We start from the raw sequence: 25,555 nt of genomic DNA on the forward strand, positions 1-25,555 counted from the left end.
CTCAAATACAATATTAATAGGGAGCTATGGTTGAAGAAAAGGGAAAAAAATGCCCTTCAGCTGAATATCAGGTGTTTGTGAGCGTCTCCTCCATATCATTCTGCTCTCTTGTGGCAAATAGCATTGTTCAATAGTTGATACTATGATATTTTCTAAGGTCAAAGAAAAAGTGGGTTTGAGACCAGTTTCACATGTATCTCAACAATTGATTTGTATTTTAATCCAATATTAAGATACAGCTGTTTATATTACTTAGGAGTGATTTCCTCAAAACTCTTCCAGATTACATATGTTGCTATACTCCAAAATGTTTATAAATAACATGGAAAAAATTTCAACTTTATGAGTTAGAGGCTTAAATAGTTTCCAGATATTAGAAGAAGTAGCTGAAAGATGATCTAGGTAAACCCCTTAAAGAATGTAACTTGGTTCTTCCAAAAAAAAAAAGTGGATATATTAAATGTAAGATACATGTATTTTCTTTTAATTTACAGATTCTATATTTGATACTTAGGCTGATTATTTCTTTCAAGTTTAATTTAATTTTACTAATTGCATAATTTTAAATAATGTTTGTAAAACAAATTGCATCAAACAGAAAGATGTGTTGGGGATCATTGCTGCATAGATGGGTGGTCATAGTTTATATCTCTGATGCTGCTTACAAATTTCTAGTCCATCAAGCAACAGACATGTGTTCTGTTTAATAAATCTGCTGAAGAATAATTATAAGTTGTTGGTGGAGATCTTAAGCAATTAGAAGGGACCACCTCAGTAATACTTTAATTTTATGAAGAAGCTTTAAAATTACCCCAGAATGATAAGATATTCCTTTGTTTCACTTAATTTAATGAAAATGCTCCATTTCTTCTACAAGAATAAAATGAGGCACTTGTTCAATCCTGAAATTCTTAGATTAATTAAAAACAAAATTGCTATCTCTTACTAAAAGCCCCTACATTTATGAGTGAGCCATTAATGTATAGCGCCAATAAACAGATACACTTACCTGGAATTAAAGTTGAAAGAGCTGAAAATGCTTGGGAAAGTTTCAACAGATAGAAGAGAAGCTGAACCAGCAGCACGCACTACCACCGGCTCTGGCTTTTTGGCTTTACAAGTGGCAGCAATACCAGTTCCGGCCCAGTACCCTTCTGTTATATAACATCTTATTAATATTAGCCATCAAACTGCTACCCAGCTGGTGAGGCACTAGAGGGCAAGAGTGTCACATGCAAGACCCGTCGCCAAGAGACAGGCTTTGGTACCACTTCGGGAAGACAGATGCTAACTAAACCCATGAATAACACGCTGCCAGAATGCCACAGCGAACTTGTAATGTTCCTCAAAGAATATTTTAAATGGCAATTTTCTGACTAGCTGAAGAGTTAACAGCTTAATAAATATGCATAAGCAAATAACCATACCATGCAAAACTTTCGAGATTATGTTTACAAACCTACCGTCATCCAGGAGGCTATCTTTTTCATTGTCTAATTAAACTAGTTTAAAATAGGAGAGGAGAGGCTGATTAAATCAAACGAGTGTCGGTTTCAGGACCCCTTCATTTCAAGCCGCGAGAAACTTGTCCCCATCGTGGGTGCCACCTCTGGGCTCCGCACCCCACGCCGCCCGGGGCGGGGTCCCGGGCGAGGACAGGACAGGACCGGACCGGCCGCCGGGGTCCGCACCAGGGGCTGCAGCTGCCGCGGCTCCTCCCGCCCCGGGGCCTCGGCCTCCGCGGCTCCCCGGGCGGCCCTTCCCCTCGCCGGGCCCGCGGCCGGAGCGCGGACGCCGCGGCTGCTCCGGGAGGCGGCGGCGCTGGCGGGGCGGGCGGGGCGAGCGCGGGGCGGGCGGGGACTCTGCGCTCGCTCCCCGCCGCCGCCCTCCCGCCGCCTCCCGCGCCCGCCTGCCCGCCGGGGAAGGGGAAGGGCAAGGGGCAGGGGCAGGGGCAGGAGCAGGGCTGGGGGCGCCCCCATCCGTCCGCCTTGCGCGGGGGTCGGCCCCACCGATCGGCCGGCCGGGGCCTGGGCTTGGGGACCCCGGGTGTCGCGCCCCACCAGCCCGTTCCGACGGCCGCTGGGGGCGGGTTGGTGGCGGCCGCCAAGGATGGGACGGGTCGCGCCGCCTCGGAAGCGGCTACGGGTCCCTGAGGCGGCGCCGGGAAGGTGGGGCGCGCCCGCATCGTCCCCTCTGGTCGCGCCCCTGCCGGTGACACTGGACTAGGCAGCGCGCGGCGGGCGGCTTCGAGGTTGTAAGCTGGGAGTTCCCTCTCTTTGCCGGCTTTCTGAAAGGCAGTGTGTTCCAGCTCCTGGAGACAAGTGGAAAGCCAGCAATTGAAGCGACATTTTGGACACAAGGTGTGAGGTTACACTCTTTAAAACTATAGAGTTTGATTAAGAGCCTCGGTCGAATGATTTTTCTTTTAAATCTCCTTTTGGTCCACTAATATAGCATATGTGAGGGGTGGGGTTTACTAACAGCTTGTAGTGGATATTTGTGATTTTGCTTCCAGCTACTCACCCCTCTATGGATACTGTACTCCTGTTTTGGAAGATACCCGCACCCCCCACCCCGAACCCCGAACCCCACCCCTCAGCCCATTTGCTTTAGGTAATGTCGACGGCTACTCAAAGAGGGGCCCATGACTCAGGTCTGGCCGTAGCAGGCATTGTGTCCTCCTGGCAGCTGGGATTGGTTTACAACAAGCATGTGACCCAGGCCTGGCCAATCAGACACGGAAAGGCACAGTTTTGCGACTTTTTTTTTTGCCACCTTTATGGAAGTGGACTCTCTTCTGCTGGACTTTGCAGAGTGAGATGTGAGCCATGTGAAGTCTGGGTGTAACGCTAATACTCAGGGATGCATCCCTGGGAATTGGAGAAAACCTAACCCCAGATGGGGAGATTTGAGCTCTGAATCCAGCTGTGGCTGAAACAAGGTCTTACCTCTGGATATTTTCAAATATGAACCAATAAATTCAGTTTTACCTTAAGGCAGCTTGGGTTGAAACTTGTGTCCTTTGGAATTGACAGAGATCCAAATGATACAGAAATTAAACATCTAGGTTGTTTACTAACTTTATGAGGGCACTTGGATACTGTGTAGCAAGACCTCCTGTTAGATCCCAATGTCCTGAAAGAGTTAGTTTGGAATTTTAAAAAGCCTGAAAGTTGCATATGCTTCTTGCTCTACATGATAGCGAGGTCACAGAAGTGACTGGAAGCCTACAAAAATGTCAAGATGGTAGAATTCTTTTGCCAGATGACGTGTATTAGATTGGTTTTATTTATTTTTATTTTTTAGTTGGAGGTCTCCCTTGGAAGTCTTGTGCCTTTCAAGAATTTTAAGAAACTCATTTTTTGAAATATATTCCTTTTCTAGGGAGCCTGCTCTGTCATCCAAGCTCGTAGACATTCATCATTTCAGTTACCCACTCCCCCTGCCCCAATTGTTGAACATCTACTAAATGGCTCTGGAATACAATAATATTTTTAAAAGAAAAGCAGGAACGTTCCCCGCCTTTCTCTTACTTATAATATATTGCTACAGGGATGGGAGGTCAGGCACTTCTGTAGGATTTCAGGAAATAGACAGGATTCATGAATTCCTGTCTGTTTCCCTACATTCCTGACTGTTTCAAGGTATGCAGGTAGGTTCAGAAATGGCATTCACTTTTTCTTCTTTTTTTTCCTATAAAAAAAGTAGAAAATGTCTTCTGCAAACTAAGGTATTGACTATTTCTATGACTTTGCATTGGGGTTTTCTTCAGTGAGGTTTGACTGGAGGCACAAATTTCCTGATCCTTTGTGGAGAAATGCAACTTTCAGTGACTGCTACTTTCAACCATCCATCTGGAAGGACAGACACTTAGGGTTATGCCATGTTTTCCTGTGAGACCGTCAAGTCTTGTAGCTCTATTCCAGAAGTTCCTGTCTGTGCATGTATGAAATTTAAGTTAGTCTACTAGCAGATCGATGTATTGCCTCTATTTCCTTCCTCTTCATTGCCTGGCAGAAAGATAAGAAGGAGCAGATAGCAGTGTCAACCATTGCCCCCTCTGGCCCTTCCTTCATATCCCTCTCTCCCTAACCCAGGAAGGTTAAGGCCAGGGAACAATTTTTCCTCCAGAGAGAGGTTCTAATTTAGTGTAACACTAGTTGTAGACAGCAAAGAACCTGTAGCAGTGGCTGAGGCAGAGGTGGAGAAGGGCTGTGGTCCAGGGCCTCACATTGGTGATGCACCTCAAATTTAGTCATCTCTAAATGAGCTTTTACAATATCTTTTAATGTGATAAATATGCTAGGTTTAGTTTAGACTTTTGGGATATACCACTGTTTTTGTAACCACCTTTGGCATATCTTTTATTACTGTTTACGCAAAATACTGAGGACCTCAAAAAATGGAAGAAGTTCAGGCTTCTGTCAACCTCTGAGAAGCCCTGAGACGGTAAGAAATGTTTTTATCAGAGACTCAGCATCAAATACGAAAGGAAGAGTCTGTCTGTAAATTAAATACTTAGGGAAAGCATTAAAAATAAGAAAAAAAGAACAAAACTATGCACCTCTGTGTATTGAAATAATCGATCCTTGTATTTAGTCACTCTGAAATAAGGCATTGATTTATGGGGATGTAGAGATTTCACAATTTATGCTTTATGTAGGTTAAAAATTATTTATTTCTCTTGATAGGTTTTTGTCCTTCATTTAAATGCTTCTCTGTGGAAGATGATGATTGTAAAAGAATTTTGGGAAACTCATCTTAATTTGCAGAGTCCTCTTCTACTTTTCAATATCTAAATTAAAGCAATATATTACTCTAATAAGTGTTTAAAAATGCAAGTGTTTATAAAGAACGCATCAGTATTTCTGATCTGAAATAACTAGTAAGTGTAGTATTAATTTTTTTGAAAAATGTTCAGCTTGGATTTATGTTAAAGTAATTAATGACACTGTTAAGCTGATGAAAGGTAATGGGGTGAAGATTTAAAAGAAAGCATATTCTACATAGGTGCAGAGATTAGATTGGTGGTTACCAGAGGGGAAATGGGGAGGGAGGAGGGTGAAAGAGATGACAAGGCAGCTGTTAATGGTGACGGATTGCAATTAGTCTTCGGGTGGTGAACATGATGTAACCTACACAGAAACTGAAATATAATAATTTGCACCTGAAATTTATATAATGTTATAAACCAATGTTACCTCAAATAAAAAAAAAAGTGCATATTCTGGCTAGGAACTGCTAACTCAGCTCAAGGAAATGTACCTCAACTTTCTTTATTGTCTCAAGAGATGTTCAAGTGAAAATAGATCAAAACCAAAAATCTCAGCAAAATGATTGGCTAGGAGGAAGGGGTATCTGGCTTCTTGAAAGCCACAGAAAGGCAAATTTTACCTGCCTCTGAGTCTCCTTGCAAACACAGCCTGTGAAAAGTATACAAGGTTGAGTTAGTAGTATGGAAGTCTTGTCTATTTTATAAAATGCCAATTTAAAGCTTAATGGACTAGATCAGAGCAGTGGTTCTCAAACTTTAGTGTGCGTCAGTATCATCTGGAGGACTTGCTGGCCCCACCCTTAGCGTTTCTGATTCAGATGAGGGGCCTGAGAATTTGAGTTTTTGACAAGTTCCCAGGTTATGCAGATGGTGCTTTATCTGGGACTGCGCTTTAAGACCCCCTGGATTAGAGCATTACTGAGAACACAGATTATGTCTTTATGTGGGTCTATAAGAATGAACATTTATTATTATGTAAATTATTTGGTTTTCAAAACTAATTCTCGTTTTTTTGTTAATTATAATAAAGACACAATAAAGTCGGTATTTTAATTGGCTTTCTATACATCAATGAGGTAAACTATCAAAGAAAAGGAAATGATTTGTTAAAAAATATAGGGTCTTTGGTATAGTAAAAAGTAGCAAGATTTGGAAACTGGAGAATGGATGCAGCTCTCCTGCCTCCTTGAGGGCCGCCTCCCTCCCACGTTCATTTTGTGTCTCCCACTGGCCCAGGTAGAGCGCCTGGCACATTAGCAGTCATTTAAAACACACTAAAGAAGAGAAAGAAATCATTTTCTTCATATAATAGGTAATGTTTTACACTGTCCCTGATAAGGGAAGTCACCTTATTTTGTCCTGTCATTAAAGTTTTTTATTCCTTAACCACTTTATTTTCTGTCATTTCTGTTTAATTTTCAAATGCTTTGTCCTCAAAAATAGCTTTTTCCCTGTGCACAACTGGTTTTTTTATGTGCTGATCATAAAGTATGTAGTTAATTACAAGCCTTGGCTGATGACTATTTGGCAGTATAAACATATTTATATCTATAGTTTTAGCATAAATTGTTGAAATAACTGTTGTTTTGTTTCACCTTAATGGGGGAAATGCAAGCAATCATCAGACTGTAGAACATACTGCGTGAGTCTTCGAAGCTCTCTCTTAATATTCAGGCAGGACGAAACATCATTAAGGTGTTCCTTTGACTAGCTTGCAACATTAAGACATCATCTTATAGCTTGGCCTCATGCCATGGAGTACAAGAGAGATTCATTGTGAGAGTAAGATGGATGATTTCTCTCTCAATTTGTGAGAAAACAGGTTTCGTAAAGACCCCAGGATACTTTCCCTACCACCTTAGTGTGATGTTTCTCCATTATATCTGATCCTTCGATTTCAAGAGGTTAAAGAAAATAAATATGCAAGAAGTAGGAGTTGTATGAAATAAGTTTGTTTTGCTCCTCTGAAACTGTGTCTTTGAAATAGTGCTATGAGAAGTTGTTAGAGAAAAGAGAAATAGCAGAGAAAATTGAGATGCGCTGTACATTATGGATTGACAAATCCCATATTCTTAGGCTTGAGGCTTTTTGACTGAATTCTCCACCAGACATTTGAATTAGAGAACTGTGAGTAGAAAAAATGAAAATTTAATTGGGAAAGGGAAAATTTATGCATATAGTTTTTGTCCCTCAGTTGTGAACAAGTGCCCTCTGTAGTAATAGAAGAAATAGAAAATGGAAACCCTGCTCACTTAGCATTAAATTTAAGTGTTGCTCGGCATCTTTCGCTTTCTGAGAGAAAAGGTAGTCGATGCTCTCATTCATTTTTTCCTAAAACTCACGCATGAAATCAAACACATACACTTAACTGAAATGAAATTACGAGAACCCGATGGTTAAACACAGAGTATTTTTCTCCAACATCTCATTTTAATCCTTTGGATCCACGATCATTTTATTTTCCCTCCACAGGATCCAGCTCAGCCTTCTGGAAAGGGTAAATAAGTATAGATTGGACAAATGGATCCAAATATTAAAAGGTTCTTTTCCTTACGCCCTTTGTGTGAAGTATATTTAAGAATTAGCCTTTGAAAGGTTCCTTTAGTAGTTTGTACCTATGGTATTATACGTAAGTTATACATTTAGAACTTAATTCTCTTGTTGATCAGGGCAGAGAGTAAGGTTAGCAGAGACCCTCTAGAGTCCTAAAATTTGTAATAGCTTTGTACTTACAGCAAGAGAAAAATTTTATAACTGGGTCATAGGGCTTGGGGTGGTAACAGAACTATTTTTTATTCAAGCCTTACTACTCTCCGGGCAACAGTTCTCTGGCTCTCGTGAAAAATCTTAACTGTAACTCGATATAGAAAACATTACTTTTTGGAATATGATAGAATTTAAACCAAATGAAGCCAGGAGAACCATATCAATTTTTACTTATATTACTTTGTAAGTAATAAACTATACTAGGATTCCTTGAAGTCAGTCTTGGTCATTTTATATATGTATCCATCTGTGCCTGTTTTATATAGCTCTTTTACCTAAGAACTTAACCATTTTGACAAGTAGTAATAATAGAACCTCTACACAGTAATAGCAACACAGATGACAACGAGACAGAAAACACGATAAGCACTTGTCACATGTCAGAGCTTTATGTATGTTGTATTATTTAATCTGTATGAAAGCTCAACAAAGTAGTTATGATTGTGGAGAAGTAGAAAACCAGGCTTAGAAAATGTAAGTGATATGCCAAAGTCTGGGCACACTGATGCTGACCTGGGAGGCCCGCCTTGTGGAGTGGGGAGGGGAGGGAAAAGAAAAAAAGATGATAGAGAGAAATTTTATTCCCAAACTCAGGCTCATTTCGTTATATTGTGATGCTTTCCCAATGAATTACTTATTTTTAGATCATCAACAAATATGTATGGGGTATCTATATACATGTGTATAAATGTGCTGCAGAAATAGAGTGGAAGCTAGAAAGATGTACATAGACCTGACCTCCTGATTGTCTCATTATTATGACACAGCTGTTATTTCACAGTTAATTGAATTACAACATTACTTACAAGCACTACTTCCTATTGTAAGTGCCAGAGTGAAAACACACTGGATAATGTGAGTGGCTATCAGGCCACCTGACCTAGGCTGGGGGAAGTGAGGCTGTGTACGGGGTCAGAGAGACTTCTCTACGGGAGTGATTTTCAGTGAATCGTGATACCTAGCCGGATTAATTTCTTTCGTCTTGCAGAAAAAACCACAGCCACAGAGGGTCCAGGGTAATAGAGAGTGAAAGGGGGAGAGTGTATTTGAGTTTAATTTCAATAGTCCAGCAATAACCTGTTTTGGAAAGGTCTGAGTATTTGCAACCACCTGACCCCACTTAATTATTTTCTGGAGAATTGGATTGATTATGTAACCAATAATTTTCTTTACTTAAAAAATTCTCTTCATAGTCACGTGCTGAAATGTGAAAGCTCTTTCAGCGGTACAGTAGCTTTAGGAACCTACTGTCCTGCCCTTGACATACCGTCCCTTCCTATCCTTCTTTCCTTCTTTTCGTTTGTCCTTTCGGTTGGTGCTGTGTCAAACACAGCAAGCAGAGAGAGACCAAGCAAAAATTCATCAATTATCTGGCTGTTTCCACATTTCTGGAGCTTGACAAACATCTAGCATTTGTTCAAATGCTTAATATACTCACATTTTTCTCCTTCAATGAAGCTGATTTCTTAACATTATAATGTAGTAGAACTTCTGTAGAGGCGGATGACCTGAGCCCCAGCTTGGGCTCTGCTATTTGCCAGTTACTTAACTTTGGTTCACTTAATCTCATCTGGTAAATGAGAGCGATGGATATTTCAGAGGATTTAGTGGAGAATAAAATATGTGAGAAAGTGCTGTGAAATTTGCAAAGGGTTATATAGATACATAAATTTTTTTAAAATGGGATTATGAGATTCATCTTGTTGATAAGAATAAAAAATTAGCTATACGATTAGATCACATTAATTTACCTGAGACTTAAATCTTAGTGTACAAGTGAATTGAACATGATTTTCCATTCAAACACTTTTCTTCCTTTAAGGGCATTTAATTTCTATTCTTGTGTTAATCAAACTACAGCTGGTAGTAAATTTGGTAGAAGTAATTAGAGAACATCATTTAGCCACCTCCTAATCTATGCCAGATGCTGTCATGTTCCTCATGTCACTGAATTGGCACAAAAGTTCTGATTGGAAAGTCTCTGATTGGAAGACAGTCTGCTAGATGCCTCCCAATGTTTAGTCTCTCCTTCTTCCACAATAACAGCATTTGTACCAGAACACATGGCTATCCAGAAAAAAAAGGGTATATTTTTCAACTAGATGCAACTCAGCTCTAGCCAATGTGATACAAGAGGGAAGATTGCATGATTGTTTATGGGAACTTTCCTGTGGTGGACAGACTCTAGAGAAGCCCCCATTATCGCTGCCTCCTGGTGTTCAGGCCCTTGTATAATCCTTTCTCTTTGAAGGGGTGGGATATGTGACTTGTTTCTAACCAATAAAATATGGCAAAGGTGACGGGATGTCACCCCCATGGTTAGGTTATGTTACATAAAACTCCATCTTGCTAGCAGACTAATGCTAGAAGCTCTCTTTTCTGGCTTGATAAAGTAAGTGGCCACATTGGGGAAGCTTATGTGTCAAGGAACTGCCAGAGTCCTCAAGAAACTGTGAGAGGCCTCTAAGAACTGCAGCCTCTAATAGCCAAGGGCAACCTCCAGCCAAAAGCCAGCAAGAAGTCAGGGCCCTCAGTCCCACAACCACAGGAAATGAATTCTGCTAACAACGTGAGTCAGCTTGGAAGTGCATTCTTCCCCACTCAAACCCCCAGATAAGAATGAAGCCCAGCCAACATCTTCATAGCATCATTGTGAAACCCTAAGCAGAGGAACTACCTAAGCTGTGATGTGTGGAAACTATCAGATAATAAATGTCTGTTGTTTCAGTTCCTAAGTTGTGATAATTTTGTTATGTGGAATAGATGAATAATACACTCCTTCAGAGACAGCTAGCACATGCCTTTTACCCTCTTTACCACTTTCATGTCTTCTTTCATCCTGGTGTCTAAAACTCAGCTACAGTGTTACTGGACCAAGAAGTTAAGGGCCACAGTTGGGATGGTGGAGCCTTGAGCTGGAAGAGATCTGGGTTCCTGGGGTGGATGAGGAGGCGTTCATGTGAGCATAACCATTTATCTTGTTTGAGCCATTGTTAATTTGCCTTTTCTACTTTCCATCATTTGATGCTCAACTATTCCAAATAAGATAGTAAGTATTATTAACTAGAATTTGTTTAATTTTACTGTTTACTACAATAAGAATTCATGTTTATGATAGAAGATTTAGAAAGTACAAAGTATAGAGAAGAAGAAATATCATTCATTACTTTACATGGAGAGACACTCACCATTAACATTTGGTGTATTTCTCCTTGGTATTTTGAACCATGTTTTGAAAAGAAGACTTCTCTGGCAAATATTTGTGACATTTAAATGTCATGACTTCTCTGTCATTAAGATAAAGTTTATTGAAATTACTTTAAAACATCTGGTTGAAATGTGAAAAATCCAATCAAACAAGCCTTTGGCATGAGAGAGACAAAATATCTCATCCATTTTTTTCCGTTAAATTTAACCTTTTTTTTTTTTCAGTCAATTTAGCCCATCCATTTTTGTGTTCAGAAATGTAACCTCAATAACTAAACAGATAAAGAAATCAGATTCCCAACCCCTTGCTCTTGATGTGGAAATTTATTTTGGGTACTCAAATTATCTAGACTTTTCGCATTCACTGATGGATCTCAGATCATTGCTTAACTTGGTACATATATAAGCTGTGATTTTTGCTAATATTTTCTCATGCTAGTTAAAAATTTATGTGAACTCGAACTTAGCATATTATTATTATAGCTCTTTTAAAGTTGAAGATTTGCTAATCTTAGTTTGAGAGCTTTCTTCTAAAAATCGTCATTGAGTCTAAGGTTCTTAGTAATATGATCCTTTATGTAATAGAGACAATCTGTCTTTACAAATGCATCTCCTAAATCAACCCTTAGCTGTAGGCAAACTGGTCTACTCCAAATATAAGCTCTGTATAGCTTCCTCCTCGACACGTTTATTCTACTCTCCAGCCGGTAATGATCTTACCTACTCTGCACTTATCTAAATAGACCCTTCCTTTCAAGTTCAGCTGAACTCTCAACCTCTTCATAGAATCTCTCTTAAGTCAGGTCAGACTTCCGTGATTTCTCCGTTCCCCCAACCCAGATCATTTCCTCTCCACACTACTCAGATGGCATTAAGAACCTGCTACTTAAATAAGACTTTCTTATTTAAGAAATGTTTCTTATTTAGGAAAGGCTTTCTGATTCCCACCCCTCTTCTGCTGATCTGCATAGAATATAGATTTATTAGCATTTTTGTTACACAGGGTAATTGATAAATACAGCTCAAGACTCTATTAATAGCTATATTTTCCAATTATTACAAAATCATTTTCAATGAATATTCTATGAATTTACTTTGTGCATGTTAAAAGATTTAAGAAGAATGTATAAAATGAGAAAATATAAGCCTGAATGTTGGAATTCTGTAACAACTTTACCTTCTGAACTAAAGCCATCTTAAGGAGGTATGGCTCTGATCATTGCATTTTCTGTGCATTGTCCTTCATGGAAGCAAACCTGTCCATGTAATCTTACTATATTTCCTTTAGAAATGAGGAAAACTGAATAATAAAACGATGTGGGGAGTACAATATGACTTTTTTTGTAAATTATGATAATTTATAGAGACTCTGCAATTCAAGGTGAAAGTGTCAATTAACGCTCAGAGGTTTTCATGTTGAAGAGTACTTCACAGAAAATAGATAACAAATCAAGGTGCTCCTCTTCTGAAATGCTCCCAGGATGTTTAGCTGTGCACTTATCCACTAGGGCCACAGGAGCACTGATGGCACGATCCCATGATGCACATTTCGGTGTACCTAATGCAGTAAGTTGTAATTTTTAAAAATTTGGTAAGTCCTCATAACTATATTAAAAACTTTTAAAACGCTGAAATGGATTTCCTAATTAGAAAATGTGAATATAGATGGGATTAAAAAATGTGACTTTGTGGTTTGCAAAATACTTCTATAATCCAATTTCACCACTCTTACATGTATTGGCTACAAGTGAAGCAGAGGGTCAGAGGACAGGCTTTCAGAGGTTCAAGTTAGTGGTGGAATGAAGCCTTCCACTCCGATCTTTTAACTTCTTTGAATAAACTTCTCTCATTCTTCTGAAAAGGAACTTTTATTTGTGGGGGTGTGATGTTTTAAGTCCAGGCCAGATAATTAAGTTAAAGAATAGAAAACTCTTCATTTATTGAAATTGCAAAAAGCTGATAATTATCCCAAATTGGACAACTCTGGTTTCTCACTCTCTTTCTGAAAAAAAAAAAGAAAGAAACTTTCCACAGTGTTTCTTAATTTATGCACAATTTTAGATATAGTGGCTTTTCTGCTCCATCAGGGTAGAGGCCTCTGCCTGTAGGAGGTAAAGTAGGAAGCCGGTGAAAGGTGGGGAAGTTTACTTTTTCCTCTTCATTGGCAAATTGCTTCATACATTTGATGTACAACGCCAGGTTCCATTTTGTTGCAGTTTTATTTTCTAAGTTTCTATGTAAGGTAGAATATTCCAATGATTTGCCATTTGGGGAATAATTTTCAATTTCAGAGAATTGCAGCACTTTTCTTTTCACCAGAGCACATTTAATGGTGGTAAATAAATGCTCCCACTCATGTTACTGGGGTAGTTCTTGTTCAAGGTGATGATGTCCTTGTAAATCTCACCACTGGTCAGTGGTTTTATTCCAATCCAAGGGTCATGTTTTGAGTCCAGAGTTATATCTTTGACCAGCAGTCACATTTCAGATCTTAGTCATCCCTCTTTGTAGCCAGAACCACAATAATACAGAAAAAGTCAAAGTGACTGCTGTGTAGCTAAATAGGTCAAGTGGAGCACCCCTAGCAAGAAAGGATGACATTTCTAATGACTAATTTCTATAAATTATAGTCAAAACACAATGGACACTTTGGAATTATAATTCCAAATAATAGAACCTCGTTTCAAATTGAGTTTAAAAATTCCATAAAACTGAAAGACCTTGTGGTATCGCAGAAACGATATTGGAAATCGGAGTTTATGGTCTTGAGTCCTGCCCACTTGAAGCGTTTCTCAAACAGACTCTCCGAATCAGAATCATCAGGAATGTTTACTAAAATGCAGATCTCCAAAATTCTACCCAGACTTATTAAATTAGAATTTTTGATGGGGACATATTGGGAAGCTGCCTTCTGACTAATCAATCTAAGTGACTCTTCTGTGCCCTAAAGTTGGAGATCCTCTCTTCCTATTTCTATATCCCAGATTTTCCTTATCAATAAAATGAAACTATAAAATATGTCAGAATTTTAAGTTTCTTTTATTCCCCAGCTCTGTTCATTCCATTAGTCCTTAAGTGCCATATTTTTTGAGCACAGCAGTTATTTTACTTAAATTATTATCACCACTGTAAGTGAAAAATTACAGTCTGTAAGTATGGTTAATGCTTAACCTTAACAACAGTGTAACCATCTTTTATTTACTTCTCTGTGCTATTTTCCATCTAAAATTTCAGAAGAATTTAGTGCTGTGTGTTTTCCCTTGCTCCTGATTTTGGAACATACAGAAAAAAATTTCTTCCTGTAAAAAGTATCATATTAGTATTATGTTATGCCCTTGGAAGAAGATATATAATGGCGATGAAGGAGATGCTCACACAATCTTAATGATTGCACTGCCAACAAATCTTATAATGATTCCACAGTCAAGTTTTACTTCTTCAAGATTTTGGTGCTGAAGAAAAGCACTGAAAATAAAACTGGAATGATTGAAGAGCTTTGAAGAGGGATGAAGAGAATAATAAAATGAAATTATCTAGTGAAGTACTAAAATCAGAGATGATGATGAAACTTCACTCCTCTCTAAGTACCACAAGTTTCATAAGGGCAGCAGATCCTTATAAAATTCCTCTGAGTAGCATTTTAGCTTGATTTTTTTAAAAATACATTACTGTTTCTTATTAACATTTTTTCCCCCTCCTTCCATGGTATCCTGACTGAATTGCAGGGGGAAAACACATGATTCCTTTGTAAAAATAAGGAAACTGCAGGATGAGAGTTTTGGTTTTTTTTTTTTAATACAGAGGAAGAAAGGAGGATGTAGGCCTGAAATCAGGTATGCCTTACATGATTATCGGAGCTAATATTTGAGGCCAGGGGACCAATCACACTGTGAGTTCTCCTGTCCCCATGTCCCAAACATCTTAATATCTCATATGCCAAAAGTTTTACGCTGGAGAGATCAGATTAAAATTTTTCATTAAAGATAATATTAATGGGAAAAATATGAAAACAGGACCTTCAGCCTGAGTCCTTTATGCAAAAGTAGGAAGAAAGAATATAATTGCTTTTGTCTTGCAAATAATGTAATGTATGTAGATCAGCCATTTGTAAAAAGCACTAGCTGAACATTAATCTTCCTTTTCCCTCCATCATTATGGTGCTTTCACACCTGGAATCCTGCTCTTGTGTTAGATTTGAGCTTTTTAGCTTTAGTTTTTGGCTTCCAATTCAGGAGAAAATGATTTTTCTCCTCTTCTAAAACATATAGTTAAAATATTAAAGAACTTAAAGCATAAAGAATCTGAATACTAGATATACCTAAGAACATTTTAGCGTGTGTTTATCACTGCTTAAATGTTGGCATCTAACAACTAGTTTAAAAAAAACCAAAAACAAATTACAGTTGATAGTGTCAGATGTCAGAAGCATTCTTTTTTGAACATGGATAAACAAATATTTATAAAATATTTGTAAGAATGCACAACATAGCAAAAATCAGCAGAGTTTAGTTAATTTTCCAAGTGTCCTTTTTAAAGGGCTTCTCAATCCATTCACCTTCTTTGTTAGACACGTGATATTGTTTAACGTGTACCTTCTACAGTGTGTATTTCCTTCTAATCCTTCTCTGATAGCTTTAAACTAGATCTCCAAGGAATGCCCTGGCCAAAAGACAGAGTCTAGTAAAGAAACAGCAAGAGAGAATTCAGGGATAAACACTTAAGCTACTGTTTCAAATAAGTTATTAGTTATTAGAAAATAATTAATGTAGAATCTGCTGATTGTGTACATTATCTGCAGGATAAGATTGTATGACTACTCCTGCCCAAAAATGACTGATTGAATTGTCTCTACTGTTACATTACCTAATAAAGGATATTACTTATGGTAAATTTAGAACAGCCAGAACTTGAAACATTGTTTCATAATGTTTACTAAGCCATATTGTTTCCTAGCATGAGGTATTTTTTGAGCATGAAATTTCTAGTTACGTCATGTCTAATTTTTCTAATTCCAACAGCCATTTGGATCCTGTTCCTGATCATAGATTAGTAAACATGGATTCTGTGCCTTTAGCAAAGGAATTATAACCTTTCTTTATCTAACTGCCGTAATTTTTCTTCTCTTTGACATCAACAATGTCCAAAGTACCCCTATCAAGCCATGTATGGTACAAATGGAACAAGCACAAAATGATTTGTGCACACTTGAGTATGTCCTATACCTTATTAAATGAAGATGAATTACCACGCTCTGCAGGGACACCTTCTTCTCCCTCCCAAATTCATTCTTCGTAAATTTCAAGGGCTTGGTCTCAGGTCTACTGAAAACGTGTTTTAACATATTACTGCTGTATTTCTACCTTTTGGTGTTTGTTATATGATTGATCATTGTACTGTTCCTGTAGGAAATCTTGGTTGGATTCCATTTTGGACAGAACCCAGCATATACAACCTTTAGATTCTCTTTATATTACTTGTTCGTAGGTGATTTCTGTTGAAAGATTTCTAATGGTGTATGTCATATTCAAGTTTTTGATATATGTGACTTAACTCTCTAATTATTTTCCTTTGGGGTGTGTGTCATTTGATGAGGTCACTAATGAACTTTCTATTAAATAGGCACTTTGGTTAAAGCACTTTAGCACAAAGAATGGCTTTTAGGGATCAATAATTATGGTGAATAAAGTAATGCATTAATACAGAAAAGGATCATTTGTCATTAACTTCATAAATGCACACTATCTTGTGGCTTAATGGACAAGCTCCCTCCAATCTATCACTCTGTAAAGTGTTACCATTCATAGTCTGACTACTGTTTTATCAGAAAGTGCCAAAGTGTAGAATTAAGAGTTTTTAATAAGCTGAGGAAAGGCCATATGATCTTACCCTTAAGCCTCAGGGAAATATTTTGCATAAAATCTGTTCCTGATGCTTTTAAGTTTAGGATTGTGAAGGTCCTTCATTTTTCTTGTTTGATTCTGCCAATGTGCTGTAAGGTCAAATGGGAAAGACAACTCAGTAACGTGGATGCTGAAAGGCTTATTGTTCCGAAACTTGTCGTGTACATTCCATTGCTAGAAAAGTACAGTTGTTCATATTTATGTAAAAAGAAAACCTTCAGATAAAACTGTATTACAGATAAGTAGCAATATAATTGTCAATCTATTTAGGACCCAAAGATTTAATTTTAAAGTACTTAAAACATTTTTTAGTCTAGTTCTATAATTGAAAGGTCAAAAGGTGGTCTGAGGTAAACAAGAGAAGAAGCTCTCTAAAATTTTGCAGATCAATGCAAATGGATTTTCGTTTTATAATAGTTCTTGTTCTTTGCAGAAAGGAAGGGATCCAATTACTAATCTTGTTATCTGAATCTTGTCTCATTGTAATAATGAATTTATCAAAGACTGGAGAAGTTAACCAATTTGCTGACTTTTACTTAAATAAATGGTAGAACAATTCAAGTGTTTTGCTTTGAAAGGAAAATCTAAAAGTCGCAAAAATGAAAGAAAATTGTAGATTAAATAATCCCCAAATCCAAAGTAACGATACGAGCTTTGTCTATAGTTGCTTAGGAAAACTACTACTTTCATTTCTTCTGGAAAATTGTCAGTTCTTAACTGTTCAGAACAGGTAAGACATTGCCTTCCTTATGTAATTATGAATATGTTCTAAAATGAATTAACAGCATTCAGTTAAAAATTTCAATCTCAAGAAAGTTTTTTACTGCAGAATTATTTTTTCAGGCACTATAATATTTTGCTTCTTACTTTGGTTGATATTAATATTTACTAATAATTATTGATTATAATTTCCTTGAACCTGTATATGATTTGGCGATAGTTAATATATCTAGAGCTTTGTCTTTTATGCAGGAATATGCCTGCATTTATTTCAGTCTTAAAAAAAATTTCTCTCAGAGAGGTTTTTAAGTTTTCTTTATGTAGGTCCTTCAGATTAAGCTTATATTTTCGTGTTTCACATTTTTTTTGCTGTTGTGAATGGAGGCCTTTTAAAATGATTTGTTACTGATTGTTGTTATCTTAATATTCAGATTATTTCTCTTTTTTCTTCATGTGCTTTTGCAATTAGATGGTTATTCATCTATTTATTTGGTTCATTGCAGCTAGGTAGAATATCCCATTGATTTCAACAAAACCTATTCGTCTAATTTTGACTAGCAGTAAATTGTTAGAGGAGTGTGTTTCTCACCAAAAGAATTAATTGCACTAAAGACTATTTGTAGATGTCCCCCAATTTTTTTTTGTACATTTTTATTCTGCCACTTTGTTGCATTTTCTCATTAACTAAAAACTATATGAAAGCTAAGAGTTTTATAGTTGTTTCTCTTAGGTTTTATAGGCAATCATATAATATAAAAAATTATAATTTTGATCTTTTTCCAATTGAAATATATATTCCTTATTTTCTTTTTTGTTTATTTTTGGCACTATATATAAATTTCAGGATAAAATTTTAATGTTGATAGGTGACAATCTTGACTTTTTTCCAGTATGAATGGGAGTGCATTTGGTATTTGGCATTGGGCAATTTTCTCATAGGTTTTATTTATCACATTAAGGATGACTGATTTTATTCCAAGCTTAGCTTACTTTTCTTTTAATCAAAAACCTCTTCAGCGTCTGAGATAGTACTGTATTTTCAAATTTGACCTATTAATTTACTTATTATATAAATAATTCTTATTTACTGAAATACTTACCTTCCATCCCTCTTTTCCTTCCTTCCTTCTGTCCTTCCTTCTTCAGTAAATACATATTATGTGACTGTCACAGATTATTCTTTTAAAGTAAAATTTTTAATTTTTAACTATAAATAGCGTTAGGTGATGAAATGGAGCCTTGATTGGATAATATTTTCTTTAGAATATTCTTGAAAAAGGTATCTGAAATGCTTCTTAACTTTTTCAGAAACTGTGTTCTGTAGTGCACATCATAGGAACTAGCTTTGTTGTACCTGACAATTCTCCCAAAATACAGTTAAACTTTATTTGACAAGACACATAGAAGTCTAGTCAAACAAAAGTAAAGAACTGTTTTTGCAAATTATATCTTACCTCATTTTTGGCATTACAAAGACACATTTAATATCAGTCTACTTTAAAGCACTATTTTAAAGAAAAAAATGGAAAATAGTTTACATTACTAATATTAATGCAGGTAGTTTTTTTTTAACTCTGGAATTCAGTTTTAGGAGTTATCCTAAGCATGTTGAATTTATTATTTATTATCTACTATTTTTGGTTAAAGCAAACTACCAGAAAAATAATTTTGGGACACCTACAAATAGTCTTTAGTATGACTAATCCTTTGGTGGGAAACACACTCCTCTCGTAAATTACTGCTAGTCTAAATTAGACAAATTGGTTTTGTTGACATCAAGAGGATATTCTACATAGCTGCAATGAACCAAATAAATCAAGAGCCATCTAGCCACAGTAGCACATGAAGAAAAAGCAAAGAGTATGGGTTTTGCTGGTGGCAAATGATAACATCTTGCGTTTAGTAGCACTCTAAGAATCTTTTGTGTTTAGTTGCAATTGTAAAGTTGAAGCTGCATTAAGATTTCCTGAGTTGTTTCCTGGTTATTGTGAACCCAAGCAATAAAAAACACTTTGTTTATTCAAGGCAGCCATAAGAAGGATCTTCAAATCTGTGATTCAAGTATACAGAACTAAATGAAAATACCATGAGCAAAGATAATTTGACAGTTGAGTGTATTTAGAATATTAGAAGACCCTGTTGTAGGTGTCATCTTTAGGAAAGTGATTCCATGAGGATGGATGATTTCATGACAAATTATTAAGTTGATGGCAGTGAATGTTGGGATAAACTGAGGAAAGTTCTTTTTCATCTCTTTCTTTTTTTACATCATTCCTGTGGTGTTAGGACTCATTCTGAGGGTATCTCACTTCCACTTTGTATTTAGGAAAAGAAAAATTGCTTATCTAACTGTTTGATCCAGTATACTGAGTCCCATGTTAAAATTTGGGGCATTACTAATATTCAAAGGAATGAAAATTTAAACAATAATGAGACATTTTTAACATCTTTTAAATTAGCATAAATATTGAAAATGATAATAGCTTAATGCTGGCAAGATCTCAGTAAAGCTGGTACATTAAATGTGAATTCGTATACCTCTTGGAAACAATTTAGTGATATATATCATAACCATAGGAAACTTTATACTCTTTGACTCTGTAATTCTATCTTGAGAATTTACCCTGAGGAAACTCTTCAAAAGAAGAAAAACAAGCTATGAGCATAAAGAAGCTCATTATAATAATGATTATAATGAAAAATAGAGAATAAATTTAATACCAAAAACATGGGAATAATTAAGTAAATCAAGGTGTAGATAGTTGATGTCATATTATGGTGTCATTAAGTAAAAATTATAAAATGGTTCAACATGGAAAAGTGTTGTGATGTCAGGCTACATGGCAAAAAGTGAAAAGCAAAATTTTGTGTGCTTGCAACTATAAACCCAAGTCCATATGGACATATCTGGAGAGAAAAGCTAAAAAGTGGAAATGACTGGCTTTAGACATGTTAATTATAGATTTTTTCTTTTAAAATGTATGTTAATGTTTTAAATGTATGTGTTGAATTTTAGTGGCCAATTAGCTAATGGTTATTGATGATTTATTGAAATATTCATGAAAAAATAATTCCTTCCTGTAGTTCATAGCTTGAGCCCCATCTGTTTCATATATAATGTATGGATTCCTAGCACTGTCTACAACATGTGCAGCACTGGAGGGTCTGGGGAATCTGCTGTGAAGATATGTGTGATCCAGCACATCACTTCAGTTTGTCTGGCTGATAGAATATGTTCTATATATTTCATCTACTTATATACATATAATTCATTATTGTTCCAAAACGTATCTGTATTTGCTTACAACAAAAGCATGTATATAATCACAAAAGTGGTTAAATTTTAAAGTGATAAAGTTGTAGAGCCAGGGTATATTATTTGATAAAGAAAAAGGTATACAATGAAAATAACAAAATAAATTACTTATAGAATTAAACACACACATACGTGTACATACCTATCTAATTACATTCTGTTCTTCTTTCAGTGTATACTCCGAGCATCTAGACATTTTGGGAGCTAACAGTCGTATAGATCAGGGGTTGTAAACTCAAATCCTACAAAGGCCAGACTAGTAGCCTAAGTAAACAAAGCGGTTTGGGTTTCCTTTATAGCGTGTGACCTGTCCAAGGAGGGCAGCAGTGGCCCAGGTCTTGCTGATTGACATGGGAGAATATAGGCCGAGGGTTCAAAAGAAGCCAGGCAGATACCTAGAGTTTTGTGTGAAAACTCTTTTTAGCATTGACATTAATTCATTTTAAGGAAATGAAAACACAGAGGGCCAAGCAAAATGCACTGGTTTGCATGTCATGTGCAGCTCAGAGCAGCCAGTTCGTGACCTCTGGTTCTAGTACCAATCATTTTATTTTACTATTTTAGGCATGTCACTCAAAGAAGAGAGCAGACTTATCTAAGATCATAGCAAATTACTCACAGAGCTGCCTCTAGACCCGTCTCCTGAACGTTGATTCTTTGGTTTTTCTGATGAGACAGAACAGATTTTTTTTTTCTTGGTCTACTAAGGGAGAATTATTTAAAATACCTTTTATAAATTCTTATTTTATAAGTAAATATTTTATAAATAAATTCTTATTAAAAGGTATTTATAGCTACAGAATATAAGTATTTTATTTGTACAGAACATTTAATTTTAGTATTATGCTTCTAAAACTGCTTTTGCACAAATTTCTTAAAGCTCAAATTTCTCCTGAAAGTCAACCAAACAGTAACCATCCTACTCCTCCCACTCATGTACAGGTACGCACCCCGAGTGTGAGGCGTTCTCCAGTGTTGGGGTAAGTGATTCCTCTTAAAAGGGGGCATCATAAAAAAAGGTAGAAACTTGGTCATCTTTCTCTACCCCAATGACGTTGGCTTTTAGACACTGTTAAATGGCATTTCCATGCTGCCTTGCTCATTTATCAGATGTCTTCTCCAAAAAGGTGGGCTTCAGAATGCTGAGCTCTGCATCTTCTTGCAGTTTCAGAATAATGGATGATTTGCAATATTGTTTACATTTTCACATATCTTATGTGTAATAAGTCACATTCTCTAGCCCAAGACAGTGTAATTGTAATTGTTTTCTCTCGTTAACATAGCATGCCTACTTTTGCCAAGCAACTCAAAGGCATTCCAGTTACAGGAATTTTTCACATATACTAAATAATAGTTATCATCAAAAATAGTTTATTTGGAGTCTCCCTTCTTTAGTTGTCTTCTTTTTCAATCTTAGTCCATTTAGTCAATCTTCTTCCAATCTTCATAAGTCTCCTTAAAACATCACTTTGATTAGATCATTCCTCTGCTCAAAAGCTTTATTGTTTGTCACTAGAGATTAATGTCTAAACCAATGGTTCCCAAACTATGAACATCCTGGGTACTGCAGTGAATTTAGAGGTGTCGACGAAAATAATCCATAACCAATCTGTAAATGAAAATTTGGGTGAGTTTATTCTGAGCTGAAATCTGAGGACCATGGCCCGGGGCCTTTCTTTCCGAAGGAAGAAAGGGCACCAAAGAAATGAGGTGTACAGAATGGTTATATACCCCCAAAGAGGGTGCTTTACATATGATAGAAATGTCCCTCCCACAATAGTCACAAGATTGTCCTGTCTGCACAGCGCTTGATGGACACAGCAGGTAGTGGGTCTGCTATCTTCGTGGGTGTAGCAGGAGGCAAGTCTATTGTCTCGAGCTGGGCGGTCACAGGTGAGCACAGCAATCAGTTTCTAGCCTAAGAAAAGATGCTTAATCCTTAAGGAGACGCCAAAGTTGGGAGGGGGAGGGAAGTTGCACCTTTATCTCAAGGGCCTTTTGCTCTTGCCATAGGGAATCTCTAAAGCAGATATACAATGCATGCTCAATGGCCTCGGTCAGGCCCTTTTGGAAAGACAAGGTCAGGCCGAATTAGGTTTACACCAAAATGGCTTCCTCATATATTCCAATATATCCTATTACTTGCCATTTTTATTTGACAGAGGGATGCCACAGAATTTTTGTCAAAATTGAGGGAAGCACAGTGGACATCTGCCAGACACTGTCAAAACTATTATTTCAAGGTAGTTGATAGTTTTAATATTTGATTATGCTACAATTCCTTCTGATGACATCTAATCTTTTCAACAGTGAGTTTTCACCAATTGCTGTGCCAAAAAAGCAAGTACCACTTGGAAAACAATGTGGAAATCACACTGGTCACATCCAGTCTGATTTTGACTCTTGAGAAATTGTGCAGTACCCAACAGGTTTACACATCCCATGAGTAAATCATTATGGTTTCTTAAGAATGAAAATATAATTTTTTCTTTAAATATATGTATATTTATTTTTCAAGTGATTACTAACTTGTTAGGATGTAAACACTTATTAAGTTGTTTGAACCTAATTAATAAATGGAGATATTAGGTATTTCTTTTGGTCTAGAGGTGTCATGAAAAAATTACTGAGATGAAAAGGGTGCCGTGAATCGAGAAGATTTGGAAATCTCTGGCTAAGTCTTTTAGCCTTGCATGCAAAGTTCTTTAAATATTCCCCTAATTCTTTTAAATTTGTTAGATCATTTCCTTGTTTGAATTCTCTATTATCTCTAGAATGGTGCATTCATTGTCTCTTGATCATGGCTTATCCAGCCAGTACTTTGCATACTTACTTCCCAATCTGCGCTTTTGTCCATTTACTTTCCACATGTGGCAGTATAACTTGTTGAGATGTTAATTTGTGTTTTGTTATCTCTTTTCCCTTCTCTTGTCCAGACAGGTTCTCAGGCATTTGTAGATCTTTGAATAAGAGGGGCAGAGGGTTTCTTCTAGTCAGAAAATAAAAGCTGTTGATAAACTACTTTTCTGATTTTATTTTATTTAGAAGACCAAAGTCCTTGAGAGATTTGTGTTTGGAATTGGGGGAGGGCAAGAAGGAGACTGTGTGGCGGTGGGGAAAAAAAGAGAAAAGGAGAGTGTATTGGTTGCCTAAGGCGACTTCTACAAATTAACACAAACTGGGTGGCTTGCAACTGCAGCCCTTTGTTCTCCTGCTGTTGGGTACCAGAAGTCCACAATTAAGTGTTGGCTTGGTTCATTCTTTCTGGAGACTCAGAGGGAGAATCTGGTCTGCGCCTCTCTCCTAGCTTCTGGTGGGTGCTGGCAATCGTTGGTGTCCCTCGGTTTGTAGACACATTGCTCCTATCTTTGCTTCTATCTTCACGTGCTATTGTCCTGTCTATCTCTGTGTCCTCTCCTCTTCTTATAAGGACACTTGCCTTGTGCCCTAAACCCTGGATGATTTCATCTTGAGATCCTTAACTAATTACGTCTGCAAAGACCCTATTTCCAGAGAAGGTCACGTTCTGAGGTTCTGGATGGACATGGATGTTGGGTGGACACTATTCAACCCAGTATAGAGGGCAATACCAAGACTGGGAATGGAGGGAGATTTGCAGGTAAAGGATGTTGGGTGCCTATGCTTCCTCCCTGGTGGTGCCAGCATGGATGGGAAAGTGTGAAAAGGAAATGAAAGTGTTCCTATTTCACCAAGTAGGAGAAAACTTAGGTAGCAGGGCTCTGGCATAAACCAAGATTCTCATGCCCAAAGTTGGCACAAAATCAGTAGTCACCTGCTTTCAAGGGACCACACAGGCTTGAATCATATTTGATTTGAATAAAGTAATTTCACAATCTTTGCACATCCAAGTGTGTAAAACATAATGTATCACTACAACCACACTTTTTCCAGCCATCCTCCAAGACTGAGCTCACATTCTCTTTCTCTCTCAAAATTCATGCTAAAGCTCCTCCTTTCTTCATTGCAGTAATTATGACTTTCTTTTGGTAATTAATCTTGTTGCCTCATTTCATTTTTCCCTCTCAAAGTATATGCATTTTAAGCATGTGAAGCTATTATCATTTCACATCTTTATATTGTTTTCCTGCTGTATTAGATTTTAGCTCCCTTAAGGAAGGTACTCTGTTTTATGTAGCTTGGTATCCATCACGATTCTTATCGTGCACTCAATGGATATGGTTTTAATTTTATTTACTAGTTTTATCCTTTGTTCCTGGTGTTCATACCTCTCCCTATTTCTACTTTAGTATATTTTAAATATGAATTTTAAAATATGGTAGTATCTGGTATTTTCCCAATGCAAACAAATTATTTGAGTTTTTATAAGAAAGTGTTCAGCCGACAAATATTCTTTATGATTTCGGCCGATCCATCCCAAGGTAAATGGCAAATGAAAAAACTAGGTTTTGTTTTCTGAGTCCCTCGGCATGTCAGGTGCACCAGGATTGCTTCCTTTTGTATTGAGCAGCGTTGCTAGCCAACCTTGGCAGTTTCTCCATTTCACAATCTAGCATGCTTTATCAGAAGTCTGTGGCAGCGAGCTTTGAGTAAGTGGGAAATGAATTACAATCTGCTACACAAACAAATCTTCTGGGGCTCAGCAGATGTTCTTATGGGGATGCTCTGCTCCACTTGATTTCTTTTCCTTGGTGTGTAATTTTTGTATCATACTGGAACTGAAAATAATACAAAACTTAGGAAAAAATTAATCTCAAAAATACTTCAGTTAGTTTTCAAAGAAAACTCAATTAGCGTTCCATGTCTCAGACAAGGGAGCATGTTCATTTCCTTCTGTTTGACGAGAAAGAGTGACAGATTTAAACACAAAATGAGAACTCTTGATATGGGTGA

At 37.1% G+C, this 25,555-nt stretch overlaps 2 protein-coding genes across 3 annotated transcripts in view; one reads left to right on the forward strand and one right to left on the reverse strand.

Moving 5' to 3' along the window:
* The window catches only part of LOC103557484 (N-deacetylase and N-sulfotransferase 3), a 161,505-nt gene extending 159,904 nt beyond the window's left edge, over nucleotides 1-1,601 (reverse strand). Inside the window, exon 1 of one of the 2 annotated variants that reach the window (XM_008530026.2) lies at nucleotides 1,464-1,601. The gene's annotated coding sequence lies outside the window, so the exon portion shown is untranslated. Of the gene's footprint in view, nucleotides 1-1,009; nucleotides 1,317-1,463 lie in introns of those variants that run through there. The other variant, XM_070609237.1, reaches the window with a different exon arrangement.
* Nucleotides 1-25,555, forward strand: part of LOC103557485 (serine/arginine repetitive matrix protein 2-like) — a 174,234-nt gene that overhangs the window by 5,625 nt on the left and 143,054 nt on the right. The window contains exon 2 of the mRNA XM_070609411.1: nucleotides 1,507-2,360. Within this exon, the coding sequence (XP_070465512.1) occupies nucleotides 1,507-2,226 (720 nt within the window). The 3' untranslated portion in view covers nucleotides 2,227-2,360. The remainder of the gene's footprint in view (nucleotides 1-1,506; nucleotides 2,361-25,555) is intronic.

Source organism: Equus przewalskii, chromosome 2, assembly GCF_037783145.1.
Source record: "Equus przewalskii isolate Varuska chromosome 2, EquPr2, whole genome shotgun sequence".
Classification (NCBI taxonomy): Eukaryota; Metazoa; Chordata; class Mammalia; order Perissodactyla; family Equidae; genus Equus; species Equus przewalskii.